Source organism: Propithecus coquereli, unplaced genomic scaffold (assembly GCF_000956105.1).
Source record: "Propithecus coquereli isolate 6110/MARCELLA unplaced genomic scaffold, Pcoq_1.0 Scaffold44, whole genome shotgun sequence".
NCBI classification, from domain to species: Eukaryota; Metazoa; Chordata; class Mammalia; order Primates; family Indriidae; genus Propithecus; species Propithecus coquereli.
This window is the reverse complement of record NW_012150174.1, coordinates 9,886,732-9,904,330: the sequence shown is the minus strand read 5'-3', so window position 1 is coordinate 9,904,330 and position 17,599 is coordinate 9,886,732. Positions and strand designations below refer to the sequence as shown.

At 39.1% G+C, this 17,599-nt stretch overlaps 1 protein-coding gene across 1 annotated transcript in view; it reads left to right on the top strand.

Annotated features, from left to right (window-relative positions):
• SWAP70 (SWAP switching B-cell complex 70kDa subunit) overlaps positions 1-17,599 on the top strand; it is a 70,310-nt gene that overhangs the window by 8,583 nt on the left and 44,128 nt on the right. The window contains exon 2 of the mRNA XM_012654433.1: positions 14,294-14,434. Coding sequence (XP_012509887.1) covers positions 14,294-14,434 — 141 coding nt within the window. The remainder of the gene's footprint in view (positions 1-14,293; positions 14,435-17,599) is intronic.

The following is a 17,599-nucleotide window of genomic DNA, read 5'->3' as shown; positions in this document are numbered from 1 at the left end:
TAGTCCTGGCTGCTTGGGAGGCTGAAGCAGATCACTGTAACCTCAAGGAGGATTGCTTGAGCCTAGGAGCTTGAATTTACTGTGACCTATGATTGAGCCACTGTACTTGAGCCTGGGCGACAGAGCAAGATCCTGTCTCAAAAAAAAGAAAAAAATAATAATGAATTATGGGTTATTTCTATTTTCTGTTCCTTACTTGCTAGAAACTTTTCAGTGAAATCACTTGGAAATTTTTGTGGTTTTTTTGAAATACGTGTACACTTTTATTGATGATACTGTGCAAACCGTGAGGTACTTTTTTGTATCTGGCCCTCCATCTTAATAGCCAGTATGGTTCTGATCTTGTGACTCAGCTCTTAACTTTCCTGATCCGCATTTCATATTTCCTTTTGGGTCTCACTGGAGTTCCAGAGGGACCACTGTAATGAAGCTAGAGACGGAAGAGGCTTTGGGTGACCTTTTCCCACTTACTTGGCTTGTCATCGCTCAATAGGTATTTCTCATTCCCTCCCTACATGAGGGTTATTACAATACCGTAGTCCATCAGTGATGATAATTAGCACATCAGAACTCTGCTGAGTACTCTGACTTGCCTCCTTGGTCCCTCTAACTATGCATGTCCCTGTTCCCTTCCCACAACATAAGCCTAAGGTGGCCCTCTGCCTCAGCTTTCTTTATCTTCCCCAAGGCTGCATTTCATAAAATGATTTTTCTGCTCTACCTTTTGCATTATTTCCTTCTTCTCTTTCCATCTTCATGTTTCTCCTTTTTTTTTTTTTTTTTTTACTCAAAGTCTGTCTACTTCAAAGTGTAGCTCTTAGCAATTGAGGGAAAGAAAGATATTTAGGAGGGAATCTGCATATACTTGAATTTCATATAAGGAGATCTTGTGGTTAGGGAGAGATTTCTGCAATATTGGAAAAACTCATTTTTTCATTTTAGGACTCTTGTATGTCTTCTATATCTTTTGCTTCTTTAGGAGTAATTAGCATTACAACATTTTTTTTTTTTTTTTAGAGACAGGGACTTGCTCTGTCACAAAGGTTGGAGTGCAGTGGCACCATCATAGATCACTGTAACCTCAAACTCCTGGGCTCAAGTGATTCTCCCACTTCAGCCTCCTGAGTAGCTGGGACTACAGATGTGAGCCACCACACCCGGATAATTTTTTTTTTTTAGAGGTGGGGTCTCACTATGTTGCCTCAAGCAATCCTCTGGCCTTGGCCTCTCAAAGTGTTGGGATTACAGGTGTGAGCCACCACATCTGGCCATGTTTACAACATTTGATTTCGATGAAGAGAATGGTATATGTGGGCATGGTGTACTAGCCAGAAGTGACACTAGTTAGTATAAAAGTTATTCTGCTCGTATGGACAATATAGCTGGATAGGCAGCTCTGGGAGGATGGGGCAGTATCTGTCTTGCCAGACAGCACATCCCCACCAATTCTTTCATTTCCTAGGATGGCGGATGCTCAGCCAGATGGCTGTTACACTGAAGTTGAGAGTAGGAGTTTCGTGGGCAGCAGACTCCAGTCTCAGTGATAATTTTCCGTGATGATTTGAGAAATGCTATTAGGTAATAGGGCACCAGACTGTTAGTAGATTGGACTAGATTGTAATTCTGAGGTCCTTTACCTGGTTGACTTTGGGAAACTTGCTTTGCTTTTTGTATTTTAAGATAATCATTAAATGGGAATGATAAGACATACAACAACATGCATGCTTGAACAGATGTTACAACCTTTATGTGTGACAATACAACATTCTAGCCACTTATTTCCTACTGAACACTCATGTTAAAGAAAACTAGTCTACAAAACATTATATGAACTTGAAGGTTTCAGTCTGCTGAACACTTTTTGTTAGGTACTCTGGGGAAGAAAAAAATATGCAACATCGTTTTTTACCTTGAGGAGCATACAGTTTAGTCAAGAAGATAATACATGAAATGACTACAACAACACAATATATAAGCAAGTTCTAGAGAGTGTGGAAAATGAGTGCTCTAAGCTATGCCATCCAGTGTTAGCCATTAGCCACATTTGGCTATTGAGCACTTGGAAAGTGGTGAGTCTGAATTGAAATGTACCATAAGTATAAAATATATGCTGGATTTCAAAGACTTAGTACCAAAAAAAGGTAAGATATCTGTTTAGTAATTTTTAAATATTGATTGCCTGTTGAAATTATAATATGTTGGATATATCATTACAATTAATTTTACCTGTTTCCTTTTACTTTTTAAATGTGGTTTTAAAAATTCTAAATTCCATATGTGATTTGCATTACATTTCTATTGGTGCTGTAGGCATTCAAAGGAAATAGAAAAATGCAAACTGTTGCAGACAAGGAGAGTTTCATGGATGAGGTAGAACGGCAGCTGTTTCTTGAGGGAATGGGCAGATCTTGTTTAGTATAGACACAGAAAGGTGGCAAATAGGCAGTAGCATTGTAAATGAGAGCAAGAGCCTAAAGTTGTAGTATTTGTGAACAGAAAGGAAATACTAAGGGTGGAGTAGAATGTTCTGAGTCGTAGTGGAGGATTAGGATTTAAAGAGAGATGGGGCTGCATTTTAGATATCTTTGAATGTTCTTACACAGAAGATGGTTAATATGTATTTGTTGACTGACTGTCAATATTAGAATGACTAGTTCAGAAGTGATCCTATGAGGAAGGGAAGTCATTAAAAGATTTTGAGTGGATATATGGCAGAAGTATGGTTTTAAAATTATTCTGGTGATGTGGATATGATGACTGGAGATGAGAGGCTGGAGATGGGGAGACAAGTTAGGGGGCTGCTGTGAAATCTGGGTAAGTTGGTGAGTGCTGGACAGGAGTGGTGGCCATGGGAATTTATACCCTTCCCTTACAGAACTTAGATCTTATGAGTAATCAGATGAGCAAACTGGCAATTCAAATGTGGTGAGATAAGGAAAGTGGACAGAATTGGGGAATTCTGAGTAAGGGAATCTACCTAGCTTGGGGTGAGGATTGGAGGGGTTAGGTCAGAGAATGCTTTTTGTCTCCTAAAGGAGACAGTTATCACTAAATTGAAAAGGATGTGTGAAATTCCTCTATAAGCACACCATGATGAAAGATTTGGAAAGCAGATCCCTTGGAGGAAGTATCAAGAGAGAGAACACTGGTTGGGGAGTCAGGAGACCTATCTATCTGTGCTCCATTACTTTTGTGGCCATGGGAAGTCACTTCTCTTTTTGCTGGGCTTCAGTTTCCTCGTTTGTAAAATGTAGGGTAGCAGACAGAGTCTTCGAGGTGTACCCTTCTAACTGAACCTTGTTAGCTTGATATGTTTACCATGGTCACATCCTGGGGAGCGGTTTCTGTGCAACAGCAACAGTTTGTCAGGGCCTCAGAGGGCAGAATGCAACCTGGTGTACTGAAGGTGAGAAGCCTTGTTTCCCTCGACTCACGCTCTCTGGTTAGCCTGAAGTTGACACAGCAGCTCAGTAGAGAGAGGAGTTGGCATTGGCTGGGTTGAATTAGATCCAGAAAGAAGACAAACTGTAAGATAAAGAGATACAGGAAGAGGAAAGTCTACAGTTCTGTTGTTAAGGGAATGGTGATACCAAAGTCAGAATCAGGGTGGCAAACCTGTTTTGGGGAGAAAGGTGATGAGCTCTCCTTTGGATCTTTTAGATATGAGGCAGATTTAGAATAGAAATCTCTAGTACTGGTTAGTGACATAAACCAGAGCTTATTGGAGAGGTTAAGATCAGAAAGAGATCTGAGAGTCATTAGAATAGAGGTGACTTAAAGTTGTCAGAAAGGAGAAAGAAGAACTCAGGGTTGAAAATTGGCCCTTTGGAAATGTCTAGATTGGGAGAATGAGGGGCGAGGGATGTGGGGACCCCATAAAGGCACCTTTGAAGAACTTAGAAGTTGGTATGTCATGGGACCACAAATCATCTAAGAGGAGGGGGTGATCCCAACTGCCACCTGTTAGAAATTTGTGAAAGTGACTTGGCCAGAAGATATCCATCCCAGGTTGTGTTCTCTAGGAAGCACATACTGAGACAGTGTTAGGAATGCAAAAGGGTTATAGGGGAGAAACACTTGTGGGGCGAGGGAAAGGAAGCAGGTTTGGGAAAAGAAGCTGTCAGACCATAATAAGGACTTGGAAAAACCAGGATCTCTGGAGCAAAGATTGCCTGTTAAGGGAATCCCTCGTTGGGGCAAAGCGATCCTACCACCCTGCTCGGCCATTGGCTGACGTGAACCCTGAGGTAGCTGGAGGCTGTCAGCTAACCACATTCCTTGTAGCTGGGCAGCAGTTACCTAATTTCTCTCTTGTCTTTTATAGAGTCTTTTCTCATACATGCTTGTTAATTCTTATTGTGTCCTTTCCTCAGAAGTCTATACTTGAAGTTTAAGGAATTAGACTGCTTTACTAGATCTTAGGCCAGATGAGTTAGGCTTGACTGGTTCTGGTGGTGTTAATAACTAATGGAGGCATTGTTTTTCTTTCTTTCTTTTTTTAACTCTTAAAGTGATCTGAATTAGATTCCATTTAAAAATTCTTCCCAGAAACATGGTAGTATAGTAAAATAAATTCAAAGACTCAGTTCTAGATAAAGATGGTGGAGGTGCAAAATAAAATAAAAAGAAAAGAAAAAAATTCTTGAAAATTCTTAAATAGGACTCATTTAGCAAACATTTGTTGAACATCTCACTCATTAGGTACTTTATTAAGTTTAAAATACAGATGGATAAAATGCAGACCCTCTCTTTAAGGAAGTTACAGAGTAATGAGAGAGATAGCAAAGCTTACTGGAGTTAAATCTCTCACAAATGATTTAATCTTCTTAAAGACATTTCTTTGTGCTATATTTCAGTGGGGGGTTGGAATCTAAAGAGGTGGTCCCAGATTGGGAAACATTTTTGCTCATTAGTGTGGCTTCAAGGGAAATGGCAAAATATACTTCTTTGTAATTCACGTGAGTTAATTTCATCAACTTTATAGTCCTACAGTGATCTCTTCACATTTTGTAATTCTATTGGTACTTTCTAGAGGGAACCCTGTTTTAGTCTGTTCCTGCTGCTATAACAAAATACCACAAACTGGGAATTTATAAACAATAGAAATTTATTTCTCACGGTTCTGGATGCTGGAAAGTCCAAGATCAAGGTGCCAGCAGATTCAGTGTCTGGTGAGGGCATCTGCTTCCAAGATGATGCCTTGTTGTTGTATCCTCCCGTGGCAGAAGGACAAAAAGGACTAGGGTGCTCCCTTCAACCTCTTTTATAAGGTCACTAATCCCATCCAGGAGGGCTCTGCCTCCCTGACTTAATCACTTCATAAAGATCCCACCTCTTAATACTGTCTCACTGTTGCAAAGATGTGGAAACAACCCAAGTGTCCATCAATACATGAGTGGATTAATAAAATGTGGTATATGTATACCATGGAGTACTATTCAGCTTTAAGAAACAGTGGTGATATAGCACCTCTTGTATACTCCTGGATAGAGCTGGAACGCATTCTACTAAGTGAGGTATCCCAAGAATGGAAAGACAAGTACCACATGTACTCACCATCAAACTGGTATTAACTGGTCAACACATAAGTGCACATATAAGAATAACATCTATTGGATGTTGGGCAGGGGGGAGGGGGCAGGGGGGAGGAGGGAGGAGGGGATGGGTATTTGCATATACAAAGAGTGCAATGCGCACCACCCAAAGGATGGACATATTTGAAACTTGGACTTGGGGGGTGGGCAAGGGCAACATACGTAACCTAAACATCTGTACCCCCATAATATGCTGAAATAAAAAAAAATACTGTCTCACTGGTGATGAAGTTTCAACATATGAATTTTGGGGGACACATTCAGACATAGCAAACTGTCAGCCCTATTTATTTATTCATTCATTCATTCATTCATTCATTCATTTAGACAGAGTCTCACTCTGTTGCCCGGCCTAGAGTGCCGTGGCATCAGCCTAGCTCACAGCAACCTCAAACTCCTGGGCTCAAGCGATCCTCCTGCCTCAGCCTCCCAAGTAGCTGGGACTACAGACATGTGCCACCATGTCCGGCTAATTTTTTCTACATATTTTTAGTTGTCCAATTAATTTCTTTCTATTTTTAGTAGAGACGGGGTCTCGCTCTTGCTTAGGCTGGTTTCGAACTCCTGAGCTCAAACAATCCGCCCGCCTCGGCCTCCCAGAGTGCTAGGATTACAGGCATGAGCCACCACGCCCGGCCCTGTCAGCCCTATTTAATTTTTTATTTTCCATGAATATAGAAGCTTCATTTTTTTCTGATTATATATAAAGATAATACATAGAATATTCAAACAACACATTAAAGTGTAGAGGCAAAGGTAAAACTCAAAATTCTGCTACCAAAGGCAGATACAATTAACTTTTTAGTGAATGTCTTTCCTGATATCTTCCCCTCCTAACATGCACACACATGCATACACACATGTGCATATGCACAGGCATATATGTCATTTTATATAAATAGGATCATATTTCATATGCTTGTGTAACCTACTTTCTTAACCATTGTGTTAGGCTCATCTTTCTATATTAATGCATCCCATCCTTTATAATGGCTATGAACTATTTCATTATGTTGATACATCATGCTTTATTTAACCATTTTTATATTCACAGATATTTGAGATATTTTAATGTTTTCAGTCAGGGATGCTGCTAAACATCTTACAATGCATAGGACACCTGCCCTGCTCCCAAACAAATAATTATTCAGCGCAAAATGTCAGTACTACCGAGGACGAGAACACATGCTTTGTACCTTCTCCAGTGTTGAGTATTGGCAATCTTTACTGCTTTATATCTGCTCAAACACCAGGTATTGTTACTCAGGCAAAAATAATAGCTCTATTAATTTGCATTCTTTTTGTTACTGTTGAGGTTAAGCATCTTTTCCTATATTTATTTATTTTAATTTATTTTTATTTGAAATAAAGGGTGGAATTTAATCTTTAGTTACAGGACACTGCAAAATGCAAAATTGCATATAGAAATTAGAAACCCATTTAGAGGACAAGCTTCATGCAGTACGTACAGTTTGGAACTGTTCTAGTTTTGTTGTAAAAAGTGCTACAATAACAAACCACATTTAAAAAGAGTTCTTAGTAGAGAAACAATAAGATAAACTTATACCTAACATAGTATACAACAAAGAACTTTATGCCTTGGCTGTACAATCTAAAAGTTAAAGGCCCCAGGAATCCCATCCTGAACTTGGAAGGTATCCTATGTTTATTAGTCATTAAGTTTCTTTTGTGAATTTTCTATTCGTGTCCGTTGTCTATTTTTCTGTTAGGTGTTCATCTTTTTCTTATTAATTTCTAAGAGCGATTTGAATATTGGAGCTATTTTCCTTTGTTGTTTCTTTATGATATCTTTCTCTCTAAAGGGAAATTTAAAAATTTTTATGTGGTCCAACTTACCAGTATTTTCCGTTTACTTTCTCAAGAGGGCTAAGTTGGTGGATTATCCAAAATAACTTATAAAAAGGTGGTTCAGTTAGAATGTAACCCAGTGGCATATACTATAGTTCATTTGAGTATATTCTGTGGACAGTATCACAGCAGATAGCTTTAAGTTAGGTATCCTGCCTTAACCTGCCTGTAAGTGTTCTGCTCTTATCGAATCCTCCCTTAGCCCTATGCTAGTCACAATGAGGAATACAGAAAAATATTAGGCAAGAGTTTCTGTTCCCATTGTGCCATAGTTAGGTATTTGAGATACCATTAGCATGTGAAACAGAATACAATTAAACTCTGAATAGGTGTTCATCAGACAGGGGAGGTCAGTGAACCTTTCCTAGAGTTTATGAAGAATGACCCAGTCTTGAAGGATGTGACTAGACAGAAGGAGAATGTTCCCAGCAAAGGGCATCACCGTGGGACAGACAGGAGACTTGGGTTTGAGTCCCTGTTTTGTTACTAATTACTGTGTTACTTAGGCCAAGTCTTGGGCCCTGGTCTTTTTATTTGTGAAATAAGGAGATAGGAGTAGGATATTTTCTAAGATTGTTGTTATTATTAAAGTATCATGATTTTACTGTTAAAAGAGAATTTTTAGAAAGAATTCATTCAGCATTTATTGACCTTTGGGATTCTGGGCAGCATGCTAGGTGCTGTGGGCATGCAATGATGGGTAAGATGTAGGTTTTTCTTTCAGAAATTGACACTCTTATGGGAGAGGAAGATCATGTGTGGTAGTTATAACACAAGAGGTACAGACTGCTTGGGAAACAGTGGGAAAAGATCATCTTGGTGGTGAAGGTTTCAGAAAGAGATGGCATTATGTTTGTTAGAAATGGAGGTGGAGGCCCAGAGTAGTAAGGGGGTGTAGTACAGGGTTTGCTTGGAGTCCAGTGAGTAAGCTTTTTGGCTGGATTTGTATGGTTGGTGCAGGGGTAGGAAAAAATAAGGCTAGCAAAATAAAGTGGATTGGCTTGTGGAGTGACTTAACTGTGGAGCTCAGATACTTCCTGGCTTTTACTTCTGTAGGCATCTGATGATTTTTTTTTTTTTTTTTTTTTTTTAAAGGTCACAAAAAATATTCTGATTTTTAAGGTCTTACTAGGCCTATACCTGTTAAAGTTGATTTTTTTTTTTTTTTTTTTTTTTAAAGAGACAGGATCTCCCTTTGTTGCCCAGGCTGCTGGAGTGCAATGGCTATTCACAGGCATGATCATTGTGCACTGCAGCCTTGAACTCCTGGCCTCAAGGGATCCTCCCACATTAGCCCCCCAATTAGCTGGGATTACAGGCATGCATCACTGAGGCCTGGCTGGCTTTCGATGATTTATCTAGGCAAGAGGATAACATGATGTAAGCAGTATTGGAAGATTAATTTGGTAAAAGTGCCTAAGATGGTAATTGTTGATTGTACTCAGGGAGTGAGAAAGGGTGTTGTCAATGATGACTTGGAGATTTTCGAGGCTAATAGAAGAAAGATAATTTAAGAGAAATCAAGCCAGACTTAAGCAGTGACCAGCAGGGTGAAAGGATATTGTCAGGAAGGGGAAAATGACTCCATGTGGTAATGGGCAGGACTGCTAGTAGACAATGCTCTTAAGGCAGGGCATAGCAGTGGTAGGAAATTGGTCATTCTGGTTCATTGTTAGGAAGAATTTTCTGGTAATTTGCCATTAGCTTGAAATTTTATAAATCAGATAGGAATTTTCATTTTTTAAAAAAAGATTGGCTATTATGAATTATAATTCTATAATTGTGTCCATTCAGATAAGTCTTTTGGAATAGAAATCCCTACCCCCCCCCTTTTCAGTGCTGAATCTTGCCCATTACGCACATCCTGTAAAGGGAAATGGTATATGGGGGGGGCACATTGTAAAGAACCTTTTAGAATCTAGGAGGGTGATTGTTACACACTGATGTGTGTTAAAACACTGTTGAGTAGTTTATCATCCTTGATTTAATTTTCATGATGGCTGGAGCAAAGTGCTTAAAAAGGGTAAATGGCAAACCACTGAACAGGAAAAGACCACACGAGCTGGGCTCATGCAGTTAATTAGACATCTCTTGTCAGCAGGGGCCCTGCAGAGGCAATAGCAGACAGCTATGAGGGAACTGGAGAGATGAGTTTCTGGCATGGATATGGATCTTATATTGTGGTAACAATAGTTTATTCTTCAAATCAGGGAAATGAGAGCAAAGTTGCTTAGCAATCATGTGGGTGCTAAAAGAATGGCCTTTGGAGGAGCAGGCATTTGAAGTGGGATAAATTCATCTTTTTCATGAAACTTGCAAACACACTCTGATTAGAGTAATTCAGGGCAGTCCTTTTACAAATCAAGACTTTGTAGTCCTCTTTCTTTCTGACTGCTTTTGTCTTGGTCTGCTTTTCAGCTTCCTCATCTGGAGAGGGGTCTACTGCCTTTTAGAATCCTTTCCCCCAGAGACAGGTACTGGGAGATGAGGGTTCCCAGAGGGAGAATGGCCCCAGATTTCTAGGGGCCATGTTGTTCTTCACCACTGGATTTAACTTGGCTCTGCTGAATGGTGCCAGTCATCTTCTTGGGCCCTGGAAGAACTGACAGGGTGGGGCTGGGGTAGCACCAGCCCATCATTGCAACTTAGAAACTATGTGCATGTATGTCCATAGAGTCATCTTTGTATAGTCAGGGCTATCTGTTTTTCCAGAAAGAGCGGGAAAGTGGCATAGCATGGAAAGAACACTGTCGTGAGAGAATTGGGTCTAGTCCCAGTTTCACTACACATAGAGCTGTGATTTGGGGCACGTCTCCTAATCTCTGACTGAACCTCTTCATCTGTAAAATATAGCAATAAGATCTACTCTCCTGGTGGAGAGACTAAGACAAATTAATGGGTAGTGTGAGTCTACTACAAAAAGCATAAATTGTTGTATAAGCTTATGAAGCTTCCTTTTACTAGTTTGTATTCTGACCATCAAAAATTTGGTTTCTTGTACACTTTATTTTTTATTTAAAAAACTTGAGATATTATCTAGACTTTTAAAAAATTTCTGGTGAAAAGTTTTAAAGATAGCACACAGTGTTTTTTCCTCTTTTAGAAATACTTTTTCATTAATTTCTTTTCTTTTTTTTTCGAGACAGAGTCTCACTGTGTTGCCCGGGCTAGAGTGCCGTGGCGTCAGCCTAGCTCACAGCAACCTCATACTCCTGGGCTCAAGCGATCCTTCTGCCTCAGCCTCCCAAGTAGCTGGGACTACAGGCATGCGCCACCATGCCCGGCTAATTTTTATATATTTTAGTTGTCCAGATAATTTCTTCTATTTTTAGTAGGGACAGGGTCTCGCTCTTGCTCAGGCTGGTTTTGAACTCCTGAGCTCAAACAATCCGCCCATCTCGGCCTCCCAGAGTGCTAGGATTACAGACGTGAGCCACCGCGCCTGGCCATTAATTTCTTATTATTTGTTATTTTCTTTGAAGATGACTTCCCTTTTCTAGACCTTACTAACAATGAAAAAAGCTCTAACAAAGCTGAACTTCTGATCTAAATTATAGTTCTTTTTGCTGAATTCATGAAATGAGTTTGGGTTGACAGTTAAAGGTTTTAGAGGTAAGTCCAAGTCCTCATTTTACAGTGAGGATACTGAGGCCAAGTGAATAAGTAGCAATACCAGGGCTGGAGCTCAGGTCTTCTCCTCCAGGCTCCTTGATACTATAATGTGCTGTCTTCCTCATGATTTGCTTAATTAAGTAAAGGGGGTTAAGAAAATTATCACTGAATTCAGCTATTTCTGTATTTAACAAGAATGCTGTTTAATTGTCCAAGGCCAAAGTCTAGAGTTCAAATCTAAATTGTCTTCAGTGGGATCACTGAATTAAATTTAAGCACCTGCACATACAAAGAACATTGTTGTTGATTTTAGAGAACTGAAGACACAATGTTCCTTATTACTAGAGAGCATTGGATCAGTGATTGCAAAACCTGAGCTGGTCTCAGTTCTGCTCACTAACTTTAGTCAAGAAAAACAAATTTAATCTTTTTGAGCCGGTACTCATTGTTTACAAAGTGAGAAGATGACAATATGACATCCATGGCCCCTGCCAGGACTTTAGTTGGAGGATCTATGAAACCCAAAGGCAGAGAACAGGATAGGTGTGGGAGAGATCATGTTTTCTTTTTGTTCCCCGAGGACTTTGCATTAATTAACTACTTTTCTCATGTTGTTTCCCAAAGTGGAAATTCTTCTATTAATAGTAGTTGCCTCTATTTCTGTCCTAAAGCTATCCTTATTTATCCTTTAGGCCCTAGGTTACATTTTACTTCCTCTATGAAGTCACTGTAGAACACACTATTTCTCCTTTTTTGAACTCGTTTATTGCCCTTAACATCTCACTTATCCGTTAATGTACCATGGTGCATTGCTGTGGAATATGTCATCCTTTTACACCTCATCTCTAGAGAGTAGGTTAATGTAGAAGAAAAAATACAGACTATGAAGATAAATAGATTCATCTATGTGCTCTTAGGCTGGCCACTTAAAAAATATATATTTAATTTTTAAAATACGTAGTACATTTTTGAATAGGTAAATTTTTTCAAAAGTTGATAAAAATGGGGGAGGTGCTGTGAAAAGTCTCCTACCCCTGGTCTCCCATCAAACTTGTCTTCTTCTCAGTTATTAGTTTCTTGTGGACCTCTCCAGAATTGCTCATTTTATTATCCTTTTTCTTTTATACAAAAGATGACATATTATACGTACTCTTAGGTATCTTATTTTTTTCTCTTAATTTATCTTGGAGATTTTTCATATCAGCACATAGTATACTTCCTCATGGTTTTTCACATTTTATGGATGTATCATAATTTAACTAGTGGTTGGGAATTTTTACCTGAGTAAAGTCCAAAATGATTTTAAAATTTGAATGACTTTTGAGCCTGACCTGAGAAATATGCTCTTCATTTCTCTAAAACTTGTATTTCTATAGTACTTAACAGTTTTTAAGCACTTTGCATTCTTGAAATTGATCTTCACAGAACCTCTTTGGATTAGATAATTGCTATATAGGTTTTACTAAGTAAATAGAGAAAGAAAATATCTATCTAGTATTTTGCTGACTGTGATGCAGGATTCTTCAATAAAAGCTCCACCGTACTCTTTTCATGTGCTGCTCTACTGGCAAATACGGGGTTTGCTTCAGAAACACAGCCTGCTTTGTAGAGGCTGATAAAAGTCTTCATTACTGCATTTATAACCATTTGTGAATTTACTTCCTTAAAACCAGTAGAGCATGTAGAAAAGGATTTCCACATAAATGAAGCTTTGAGAAACAAAACAAATTGAGAAAAAAGATATGCAATATTTTTAATAAACATTTTTAATCTTAAAAAAAATCCTAACTAAAACACGTGTGTGCAGAAAAAGGGACTTGCTTAATGGAATTGAAAGTGTTTATTGAGATGACTGTGGCTCCTTAAAGTACGTAAATGTTTAGGGCTGAGAAAAATAGGGAATATTTTAACGTGGGACTCAACCAGGAAGATTCTCTGTTAAAGAAAGTATAGCCTTAGCATTGTAATTTTTTTTTTTTTTGAGGCAGAGTCTCACTGTGTTGCCCGGGCTAGAGTGCCGTGGCGTCATCCTAGCTTACAGCCTGGGCTCAGGCAATCCTTCTGCCTCAGCCTCCCGAGTAGCTGGGACTACAGGCATGCGCCACCATGCCCGGCTAATTTTTTTTTTCTATGTATTTTTAGTTGTCCAATTAATTTCTTTCTAATTTTAGTAGAGACAGGGTCTCGCTCTTGCTCAGGCTGGTTTTGAACTCCTGAGCTCAAACAATCTGCCCGCCTCGGCCTCCCAGAGAGCTAGGATTACAGGTGTGAGCCACCGTGCCCTGCCCTTAGCATTGTAATTTGACCTGTTCAGAATGCACAAATGAAATGGAAAGGACTTGAGCTTTATTTTCAAATTTTCATTTAATGTAAAACGAGACTAGAACTGAGGTAGCCCAAACTGCTAATTAAGCTACTCTGCCTGGATATTGAAGTATGCATTTAGGTAGGTTATTGCAAGACCAGTAGCCCTGCATATGTTTGTATGTTATGGAATGCAAGTTTTCTACGAAATATTTTCAACCGTTTTGGTGACTCCTGGAATATTTTTGCCATTTTTTAATTAGTAATTCTATATTAGGCCCTTGATTTCCTTCTCTTTTTATAGTTGTGTTCTTTTATACTCATGCTGAAACTTAGCCTAGAGTCATAGAATTTTAGTGGTGTTTGAACACATAGAGATTACTAATTTATATCTGGTATGTCTACTAATTTTCCCCTTTCTATTGAATAAATGAGAAAACTGAAGCCCAGAGAGGTTGTGACTTACCCAGGTCAGCCTCCTTGTCCAGAACCCCTGGCTTCTGCTGCCCAGTACCAGGTTCTTCCTCTAAACAGCTCGAATTGGCTAACCCTGCTCTTATTGGGGAAAAAGTTTAATTTTGAACACATTCACTTGCCTCCCACCCCCATTTCTCCTAATGTGGATCAATTAATAAAAGAGCACAGGGATATTATATTCACAGATCTTACATGGAGCCTGGCTCATAGTAGGCCTGTAATGGAGACTTGTTCGAAGTGAGCCGAAACTGGGGAGGGGATAAGAGAGAATAATGGTGACAAGTGGGGGCTGGCACGTGAGCAGTCCTCACCCCGTATTCGCTAGTTTATTTTCCATCTTTCTCTTCCCAGGCAGGGTCCAGTGTGTTGTGTTCGCACAGTGAAGGTATCGTGCTCGTTAGTGGGAGCCTTTAAACTACTCTCTTTTTCCCCTGCAGGTCCTTTCCCATAACCTGTGCACAGTGCTGAAGGTTCCGCATGACCCCGTTGCCCTTGAAGAACACTTCAGGGATGATGATGAAGGGCCTGTCTCCAATCAGGGCTACATGCCATATTTGAACAAGTTCATTTTGGAAAAGGTATGATTCTGACCTTTTCTGGCTTACAGCATCATTTGATTTGCGTGTTTCAAGTGGGCCCCAGAGCCCCTTGATGGTGAATTCACTAAGGAGTTGAGGTATGAAGCATCAAGGGATAAATCAGGCTCATGCCTGTAATCCCTGCACTTTTGGGAGGCTGAGGTGAGAGGATTGCTTAAGGCTGGGAATTTGAGACCAGCCTGGCCAACATAGTTAGACCCTATTTCTAAAATAAAAATGAATTAGCTGGGTGTGGTGATGCATGCCTATAGTCCCAGGTACCCAGAGGTTGAAGAGGGCGGATTGCTCGAGCCCAGGAGATTGAGGCTGCAGTGAGCTATGATCACTGCACCCCACTCCAGCCTGGGTGACAGGAAGAGACCCTGTTTCTTAAAAAAAAAAAAGCAATTAAATCATAAAGAAAAAAGGAAGAAAGGATGAGAGACTGATGATGTTTCCTATTTCTCTCTCTCCTCCACTTGGTTTGATATTTTTCCAACTTTGTTCATTCTTTGAAACGAAGAACTGTGTTTTATGTCAGTTTGTACCTGTCCTTTCTCAGGGTGCTTTTTAAAAAAAATATGGTTCCACACGTACTGGCAATGGTTATTAAAGCATGGAGTAAAATGTGAATACTTAAAGTGATGATAATTATCTTTACTGTATAGATATAATACAGCAAACTTTTCATCCCAGACTTTTTAGGACACCACTTGGATACTTCCTTTGGGATATAGTCGCTCCATAAATTAATATTACTATATTAGAGACAGAAATGGTCTAGGAGTTTTGCAGGGCTCTGCTCTGAAAGAATATGTGAACATGTTAGTTTGCATATCAAAAGCTGCTCCACCTCAGGAGGGCATCTCAGAAGGTAAGTAGCAGCTGCTTTCCAAGGTGACTACTGCTGTCTCAACCCTGTGGTTCTCACCTGCTTTGAAGGACAAAGCAAGGTCTACATGGATTCATGGGATGAGAGCTGATCAAAGAGTGTCCGCCCAGAGACAGACACCTGCGGCTAAAAACAATTAGCCCAAGGGACAGTTCCTGCTTGACTTCTGATGACCTGTCTCTGTCTGCAATAACTAGATAAATATGGAGCACTATATCTCTGTTTAACCCTTCTGTTAAGTAATAGCTTTATCTTAGAACGTAGAAGTTTGCCCTTGATAGACTTTGTAACCAGAGTTAGTTAAGGGATCTATAGAAGCCTTTTGAAAGACTTTTAACCCAAAACGAACTGCCTGTTATTATGTAAATCTGTTACCGCTGGCAACCGATCTCTTTACCTATAAAAACCCATGTGAAACTTTATTCCGGGCCCTATGATTCACGGGGATATCGTAGGGACCCCTGAGTATCCCGCTTTTTGCCTTTTATCTTTATAAATCTATAAAACTATACCTTCGTCTCTGTGTATTCTTTTATTTCTACTATTTTCCATTTTCTATTATTTTCTTATCCTTTGCTATGACCCGTACCTAAGGGACCCGATTTTTTCCTGGGAGCGTAGCTAACTCCCGCAGGATATGTTTTGAGTAAGGATGCTATAAAAACCTTTTAGGTGTTCAGAATCCAAATATAACCTCCTGGTATTTTGACGCAAAAGTATGAAATTTAATGCATAAAAAGAAGAAAATAAACTGGATGGTACATTTAAATAATGTTAAAAGTTGGTGATTAAAAGTTACAAAAGGAATCGCATTCCTGTAGTCCCAGCTAGTCGTGAAACTACTGCAGGAGTATTGCATGCACCCAGGATTTTGAGTTTGAGGCTGCAGTAAGCTATAATTATGCCATTGCACTCTATCCTGGGTGACAGAGTGAGACCCTGTCTCAAACAAACAAATAAAAAACAATGAGAAAGTACATTATATTTTTCAGAAATTTTGCAGCAAAGATTATAAAAATTACAATGTGTTCATTTGTGTAATACTCTTTGTATCTATATCTGTTATTCCATATCAGCCTCATAATACAATTTCCTGATCTTTCTTTGTATATGTATGTTTTATGTGTCATACATGTTCTGTTAAAGATTTTCTATGCAGAGATGATAGCATTGCTTTGATTGTGCTTTTTTCTCTTTATTTATTTTTTAAATTGACAAATAGAAATTGTATATATTTATGGTGTACAGCATGATGCTTTGAAATATATATACGTTGTGGAATGAATCAAACTAATGTGCATTATTTCCCATGTATTTTTAATCTATGGTGAGAATACTTAAAATCTCTTAGCAGTTATCAAGTGTTTAATACATTGTTATTAACTATAGTTACCATGTTAAATGATCATACAATTAGGAAAAAAAGAGGAGAGAAAAACTATGTGATAATGAGGGGTTAAGATTTATTCAAACTCACAAAAGCCACATATTATATGATTCCATTTATTTGAATATGAAATGTCCAAAATAGGCAAATATATAGAGATACAGAGTAGATTAGAGGTTGTTTGGGGTTGAGGGGAGGTAGAATGGTGAGTGACTACTGTTGGGCTTGGGGATTCTTCTTGGGATGATGAAAGTATTCTAGAATTAGATAATGGTGATGGGTATAAAGCCTTGTGAATATACTAAAAACCACTGAATTTTATAGTTCAAAAGGGTAAATTTTGTGGTATGTGAATTATATCTCAATAAAAAAGATTTAATTAAATTGCATAGAAACTGACATATAACGTCTGAAAACTTCGCAGTATGATACTATACTATTTTCTGGAGCTTTGTTTTGGTTGCTGTTCTGTTCATTGATTGGGTAGCTTATTTGTGTTCTATAGTTGTATTATAAGTAAATATGTCTTAAATTCAGCAAATATTTGATGACCTGCTGTGTGTATGTATTTAATCTTAAAAATTATAGACAGTGGCTGGGTGTAATCTGGCCTGTAATCACATCTGGTAATCCTAGCACTCTGGGGGACTGAGGTGGGAGGATCACTTGAGCTCAGGAGTTTGAGACCAACTTGAGCAAGAGCGAGACCCCATCTCTACAAAAAATAGAAAAATTAGCCGGGTGTGTTGGTGCACACCTGTAGTCCTAGCTACTCAGGAGGCTGGAGCAGGAGGATTGCTTGAGATCAGGAGTTTGAGGTTGCAGTGAGCTATGATGACACTACCGTACTCTAACTGGGGAGACAGAGCAAGACTCTGACTCCAAA